This window comes from Triticum urartu, chromosome 2, assembly GCF_003073215.2.
Source record: "Triticum urartu cultivar G1812 chromosome 2, Tu2.1, whole genome shotgun sequence".
Lineage (NCBI taxonomy): Eukaryota > Viridiplantae > Streptophyta > Magnoliopsida > Poales > Poaceae > Triticum > Triticum urartu.
In genome coordinates this window covers 28,736,287-28,744,515 of record NC_053023.1, presented here as the reverse complement: position 1 = coordinate 28,744,515, position 8,229 = coordinate 28,736,287, and the positions used below count along the sequence as shown (strand labels likewise).

The 8,229-nt window shown below is 43.4% G+C and overlaps 1 protein-coding gene across 1 annotated transcript; it reads left to right on the top strand.

Annotated features, from left to right (window-relative positions):
• Positions 1 to 4,502: 4,502 nt before the first annotated feature.
• LOC125540810 (transcription factor RAX2-like) lies at positions 4,503 to 7,727 on the top strand. The gene is made up of 3 exons (XM_048704365.1): positions 4,503 to 5,058; positions 5,828 to 5,957; positions 6,526 to 7,727. The coding sequence occupies exons 1-3, from the start codon at positions 4,923 to 4,925 to the stop codon at positions 7,304 to 7,306; spliced, it is 1,047 nt and encodes a 348-aa protein (XP_048560322.1). The 5' UTR covers positions 4,503 to 4,922; the 3' UTR covers positions 7,307 to 7,727.
• The last annotated feature ends 502 nt before the right edge of the window (positions 7,728 to 8,229 follow it).

Here is an 8,229-nt window from a genome sequence, read left to right as displayed (position 1 = left end):
ACGCGACAAATTAAGCAGGTACGGGCCTGCCTATATTAGCTATCACTTTCAGTACACTGGAACCTTGCTAGGGCTGCTAAATGTCTGCGAGAACTTTTCTCATGCATAGCGCGTGAGAGTGAGAGGTACGTACGTAGGAGTACTATATACGCATGAGGTATGGCCACTTGTCTCCGGCCCGCGTTTAATTTGCTGGGTTTTTAGTCTGCCGTCCATGTAGGAAAAAACGCAGAGGGCGGCCAGGGTTTTCAAAGCCTCCTACCTACCTGCTGCCCACTGATGATTAGCACGACCAGGCTGTTCATTACATTGCCTGGCCTATGGGATGATCTTGATTTTTTTCTTTCCGGCATGAGAATACACCACCTTGGAATTTCAAGAATGTGGGGCAACTCCTAAAGCAAATGTACTTTGGACCGATCATGGGGTGATTTAATCGGCATCAGGCGCCAACTCATTCATGCTGCAGCCGCGGGGACATGTATATTCATATACTTTAACGCTTTGATTAGGTTTCACTAATAACTTCCTATGGAGTACTTATTCAATGTGGACAATTACTTTTAACGGGTATTTTTCATCAATTTCTGAATGCCCCTTATTAAGGGAGGCAATTGCAGGTCATTTCACTCAGTGAAGGTATGTTGTGCAATCTGTATGCACCAATGGTCTAGAAAATTGTTGGAAGTTCAGCGAAAACCATGAAAATTACGGGTGCAAATTTATAATCATTTTTATCTAAAAAACAGAATAACTTGTTATCTATTTCTACAAAATAATTCCATAATTACTATTGTTTTTGAATCGCAATTAATCTTTTAGCCGCGATAGATGTTTTTCTAGTTTTGAAATTAAAATACAATCTCTTTTGTCTCACTATATCTATTCCCACCTGGCCATTGTTGCAATAAATTTAGATTTTTTTTAATATAAGACAACCTTAGAAATGATACTGTAACCCATAGTTAATCCAAAGCAAATTAAGAAATACCACAATAATGTTGTTCACAATTTTCTCAATAGATAGATATACTCAAATGAGCTTCTCAAGATTCGGGACAAATATATGAAAATGAATAAGTTATTTATAATTAGTAGAAACATAAAATTAATTAATGAATGTGAAACTTAATGATTCAATAAAATTAATTTATGGTTTAGTGGATAAGCTTTACAATATTGAGTGTAATTTATTTTATATCCTGAAAAATGCAATATTTTCAGCAAAAGTAATTTGGATGAATAATATAACTGTGCATATTGTCATCAAAACAATTTTCCTTTTGATATTTTAAGCCTTTTGAGTTAAGAAGACCATTGAGAGAGGCGTTATGGTGGCTGCACTACATTAAGGCCGATATCTGGGCCGTGTGTAATATCGCTGTGATGCGTGCTGCTTTGCTTCCATTCTCTTATACACTCGCTATTAAGCAATACATCAGTGCCATGGCCTCCAGTGCTGTATTTGTACACGGGCATGTTGTCCGATGGCTGTTGCATCCTGTGGTTGAGTGCGCAGAGAGCACACCTTTTACAGTTTTTACAGTTGAGACATGACTACTCGCTGCGCCGTGAACAGTGCGGTTTAGACGGTGACCGTGTAGACGGGACTGCAAAGAGTCGGTTAGGGGTTAGATCGATGACTGAAGAAATCTAAACCAATCCAAAAACCAAAACATGTCATTACGTGAAAGACGCAAAAGCATTTGTATTTGGCATGCTTACACTTAGAATTGACATGATTTAAACAAGAACATACTACATGATTAAAACTAAACAGAGATATGCCCACCGGCACGTGTGCCAATATGTATATAAAAAGCTGGATAAACACTACACTAATCTAGGCTAAGCTCGCATCTATTTGGCACATGAGCAGTAAAAAGATTCATGTCCATGTTAGAAGTAAGATGGCGATGATGATCATGATGAGTATGGTTTGCACACATGGTGACTGAATCAATCCCATGTAGTATTTCCCCATGACTCCTTCCCTTTTGAACTGTGCGGGGCCCTGCTGTGCCGACTCGTCTACATGAGCTGCCGCTGCTTAATTCTGGCAATATAGGAGCCTGAAAAAGTTATGACGCTGAAATACAGCAGATGCCTGCCTGCATGGCGCTGATCAAGACGACGACAGACGCCACAGATTTTGGCCTCCATGTAGCGCGGCCACCAAACAACATCTTCGATGTGAAATCTGCTAATTCGACCTCATATATTTTCGTTTTAGTTAACACGTTTGTAATATGAAAGTAAAAATAATAATGCTAGTACAAACATATTTTCTATCCCGGTGCTAACTATACACATATTTTTATACTAAACTTTCATATTTTCTAATTTTTTAATCAAAGCACAATGTAAACAAATATATTTTTCTATACTTAATTAGTTGGCATATTTAATCACACAACAATATGAATAATAACTGTAATACTTTTTGTTATCTAGTTGCATTGTATTTAACAAAAGAATTATTTTCCTAAATTTAAGTTAAATGTTGTAACAAGAGTTCATTGTGGACTACATTTTCACAATTGCATAAATTATATATCTTGTAAATATATATGGTATATTTAAGTATTTAAAATATCATAATAGATATCTTTGACGTTTATTGTCTAACAAATATCTTTATGGCGATTCCTACTATATTACTGGGTAACTATATTTATGAAAAGTTATAGATTGTAAAATGAACCAATTTGCAAACATTCATTGCATGTTGCTTTAGTAAAAAGTTGACGACATGTGCGGTACACTTTACTTGGTACTGAAGTAAAGGCATTTAAAAAAATTACTGACAAAATAAAATGACGTCAATTTTGCTTTTATGAGTATTCGATTTGATTGTTTGATATGCTAACCTAGAAGATGCTTGGATTTATCTATTGTATACGAAGAGCTCAAGTTGTAGATAAAATTTTAAAATATAAAAGCAGTTAACATTGATTTTAGTACAGCATGCAAGACATCCATCAGAGAGAGATTAGTAACCTAACTAAACTCATAATTGCCGAGTAGATTGGTCTAATTTCTAGGTGGTACATGCTCTTGTAATTCTATGCCTTTTATTTTTTTCGCACATATTCAGTAGTCTTTTGAATGCAATATATAATATTATGGTGGCTGCAAATATAATTTACTGTCTACCCCCACCCCTTAGGGGCCAGGGCTCCATGATTTCTTGGCCTATGGGATGGCCCTGCCGAAATTATTTTAATTAACTTCATCTTTTTGTGAAAAGTCCAAAGGTGATTAAAGTCGACCAATCCTTTCAAGGCCATCCTTACAAAAACTAAAGACTGCATACCAATCCTTGGGAAGATTTAGTCTGTCTTCCTCTTGCACTCGCTGGTGACGCGTCATGAGTGAAAACTAATGTCGTATCTAGACCTTAGAAACACCATTGGAGCCAGAGAAACATTGTTGATGTGGTTCCCAAAAGATACCAATCACAATGTTCTGGGAAATAGATTGCCACCCTGGAGCAGACGACAATGAAGATGGCTGGACGACCACCCCAGGCCCGGTGAGACAGATGTTGGGAGAAATAATCTTAGAAGCTCCCCGACAATGCCAAAGCTGGCCAAACGCCACAATTAGTAGAAGGAGCCAGAGGACCAAGACACGAAGTGGTGTTGTCCAAATCGCCGAAGACACCTTCGAAGATGACCGCATAACACGAAGACACAATGTGATCCACCACTCAAGAAGAGAGTGACCAGATGATCCCCGACCTTTCTCCACGCTACGGACGAGGTGGACCAGGAGTCGGAGAAGCATCATTCTTGATCCCTATGGTATAGCCATCCCCGCCACCACTGTGTCGCTGCCGGGGAACGAAACTCTAATCCTAAGAGACCTAACTATAACACTGCAACGCAGATCTGGAGTCCCCACCCCCTCGTACAGCCGGAGCGGTATGCGGAGGAGTAGGGGACCCGTGGCCTTGCCGGTGGGGAGCAGTGGCGGCTAGGTTTCTTGTGAAAGTGGCGGCTTAGTCGTGCCTGCCTGGGACTGCATTAGTTCAGCAGATTGACTTTATCCAAGATCAAAATATTTATGATATTTCTAAAATGTTGTGATATTGAACGACCTAGCTAGTCTTCTCCGGAATTTATTATGTACAAGTGTGGAAATTTCCGTGCTGCTAGACCAAAACATACAAATTTTGTCACGAAGAAGCTACCTAGCTACAACAACTCTCGTCTTATACAATTTTCCACAATCAGTTACTATTTACTTTACGCGTGCAGGAGCTGGACAACTAGCACATCAAAAGTAATCAACAAGGCACGAAGGATTCCATGTGCAAGTGTACTTTGTTTACAGAAAGGGAGAGGCGGTGTGGGGGCAGTACCCCCGCTAGGCTACGAAATTTCGATTTGAAGCGGCCAACCAGCAAAGCGGAGGTGATTGAAACCAAACAAGCGCAAGCCTACACTTTGACTTCTTAGAGCATCCACATCGTCGTCTCTCTCATCTCTCTCTGATCGATCAACTGTCTGCTGTCAGTGTTATATATTTTTCTGCCCTCCTTTGTTGCCTTGTGCTGGCTTAGCTCTGGCCTCTCTCTTCCCCTCCCCTCAAGCTTAGCCACAGCCATAGCCATAGCCACCCCTCCTCCTCCTTGCTTTCTGTGCCCTCCAACAATATATCTTCTCCCGGAAGGCAGTGGTTCCTCTGTCTTCTAGCTAGCCAAGCTCAGAGCTGCCTGCCTCGACGCTTCGTCTGCTAGCTAGCTCAGGCTCGGAGTGTTTAACAAAGGAGGGTTAGGAGGAGCAGCTAGCTAGCAGCAGTGGGATTCGGTAGCGGCTGCTAGGTGTCGCCGCTGCGTTGTATCTAGCTTTGTTTCTTCCTCCTTCTCCTCATCTTCTTCTTCCTCGCGTCGATATATCAATCCATCTTCTCACCTGATGGGGAGGGCGCCGTGCTGCGACAAGAACAACGTGAAGAAAGGGCCATGGTCGCCGGAGGAGGACGCCAAGCTCAAGGAGTTCATGGACAAGCACGGCACCGGCGGCAACTGGATCGCCCTCCCGCAGAAAGCAGGTGTGTGTGTATGAGCTTCCTGCCTTGTAGATTTCTGATGCATGTGTGTGCTGGTTTTGGTACTTTGGTTTGTGTAAGGTTATGGGTCACCCTGCTGGCCTGTCTTAACTTCTCTTGATTTATTTGCAGATGAGATTTCTTCTTCCTCTCTTGAATTTGTCCTTGATTTGCTTCTGTCTTTTCTTCTTGACTTGGGAATGATCAGTTGAAATTTGGATGATTTTTGTTTCTCACGCGTCTAGAACAAATGGTCCCTAATTAAGCATGTCATCATTGTCATGACCCATGAGTCTCTCTACTCTAGTAGTCTGGATAGAGACATCTCTCTCAAAGTCGAAATGCCGTCGTCTTTTGTGGCAACTTCTTCTTTTCCAATCTATCCGGCTTATCATTTCCCCCTAATCAATTAGGAGTACATTCACTCTACATAACAGGATCACCAAACACTTGTTCCATGTTTTTAGGAACCAAAAAGGCACTTGTGGTTAATCATCTCTACTTCTTAGTTTGTTTCTCTCACAAACGCGCGCACCCATTTCTCCTTGGACTTTACTAGCAGCATACAGTTTTCCAGTTTGATGCACCTACAATAACTAATGCTATGACTCCTGAATTCCATTTCTCAGACGTCTAATTTTGTGTTTTTTCTGTTATCTCTGGTTAATCATATGCTACCTATTGTTTCTATTCCCCATTTGTTCAGTATTGAACAATGAACTTCTAGCTTAATTAGACATTTCTAATGGCCTTAATTTGTTTTCACAATTAGGGTTGAGAAGATGTGGCAAAAGCTGCAGGCTTAGATGGCTAAACTACCTGAGGCCTAACATTAAGCATGGGGAGTTCACCGAGCATGAAGATAGGGTCATCTGCAGCATGTATGCAAGCATAGGAAGCAGGTACCCGAGACTGTTCTTCTTCTCTCTCTTAAGAGCATGCATGTTCTCTCACATTGTTTTGAAGCACACCCAAGTTGAAAACAATTATGAGAAATTCATGAATATATGGTTATTTATGTTAGTCCTCAAATTTCCAGCCGAGAATATGACTATCTGTGGCCTGTCTACAAAATTCCTCCTGTCAATGTTTTCTTGCATGCAGGATAAAACAAAATATTTTTTGGATAAAATTTGCAGATTTTCATGTTAAGAAAAAATTAGTTACCAAAATATCCCTAACACATGCATGACAGTTTCTGCTCCCTAGAAGAATCTCCCACAAAAGATATGTTTTCCCTATCTTGTGCTCAGAGCTTAAGATCCAAAACTATCATAGATCTAGGTAGAAGCATACTCATCAACACCACTAATGTGATTTCTGTATAAAGAAAGTAAGCTCTTGCATAGTTACATTACCCCCAAAAAGGAAACAAAACCTAGCAACAGCTCAAGCATGCAGCACAACTATGAACTATCTACTGCAGATCGATTAGCCGATTAGCATTACTCATTCTGTGGTACAATCCAGGTGGTCGATCATCGCGTCGCAGCTCCCCGGCCGGACGGACAACGACATCAAGAACTACTGGAACACCAAGCTGAAGAAGAAGCTCATGGGCTCCACCACCATGGCGGGCGCCGGCCCTCCGCCGCGCGCGCCACGGCAGAACCATCACCAACACCGGCCGGTCCTGCTGCCCTACTCATCGTCGCCCCACTCCAACTACAGCAACTTCTTCCCCGGTGCCGGCGCGCTCCTCCAGCAGTCCGCGGAACCCCTAACCCTACAACCACAAGACCACTACATGCTCGGAAGCTCAGGCTCCCTGAACCCCATGGGCAACAGCAACGGCGCCTCCGCGGTACAGCTGCAGCTGCTGCACGCAACGACGGCCCACCGGCAGCTGCAGGTGAAGGAGGAATGCGGCAGCGGCGGCGCCATGATCGCGTTCGGCTGTGGCGACCAGCAGAGCTGCAGCTCGTCCGACGGGACGCAGTACGGCGGAGGCCAGTACGTGCACGGCGGCCGCCACCACGGGAAGGAGATGAGCTTCGACAACAACAACGGGTACAGCGCCTACGGAGTGTACGGCAACGGCGCCAGCGCGGTGGAGCAGGAGCACAAGCTGTCGTTTCAGCTGCAGCACCAGCAGGAGCAGCAGCAGGCGCAGCTGGACTACAGCTACGAGGAGATCAAGCAGCTCCTGATGACGGCGGCGGCGAGCGGCGCCGACGGCCTGATCCACGACTCGGAGCTGATCGGCGCGCACGCAGCCGCGGCCGCCGCCGGAAAGCTGACGATGATGTAAAAACCAGAGTAATTAAGGATCAGGACGTACGTACGCACGCACGTAAAGAAGGTCATCAAGAGGTCGAATTGAAGAAGGTGTGTGTTAATTTCTACTGCTCGCGCGATCTTTTTTCCTCGTTTCTTTTATGTTTTGCTTTGATCCGTGTAGTGAAGTGGATTAAACGCTCCCGTGTCACGGCTGCATGCATGCAGATGCACGTGGCTGACAGCCTAGCTGCGCTGTGCCGCTGTGTGTGTATGTGGGCGTGACATGGGATCAAGATTCTCTCTCTCCTCTCTCCCTCTCTCTCTCTCTCTCTTACTTGCTGTTACTGTTGTTGTACCTCTCTCTCTCTCTCTCTCTCATCTTTGTCAGCAAAAGGTATAGTGTTATGAAGTTCATATAAGTACTGTGAAAACTGACAGTGTTTGTTTGGCCAGTCCTTGACTCTCATAGCTTGGTGTGGTACCACCCTACTCCATCATGGGTGTGTCCATTTCTTCTCCATGCATGCATGTGTGTGCGCGCGCGCTAGCTTCGATGTGATGTGTCTGACACCCTGAATGTACTATATGATACGATCTCTCCCGGTCTCTCTCATTCACTCACTCACTCACCTGTTGATGCTGCAATGCAATGCATATATAGGAGTACGTAGGAGTAGGACAGCGAGAGCGCATGTGAAGGCTCACAAGTTGCGAAGCATACACGGATTAAACTTTGTCGAGAACGTCGATTCATGTCTCGTGGATTTTTCTTCTCATACCGTTCGTCTTGTAGCCAAGATTCCATCAAACTTTGCCATGAATGTGGCAGTGATTACTTGTTTCATTTCACTGTGTTTGTTTGGCCATGAATATGGAACATCCATATTTTTCTAGCAGCTTCTCTGACCTAGACATGTTTTCTCTAATTATTATAAAAAGGCTACATGAAATCAC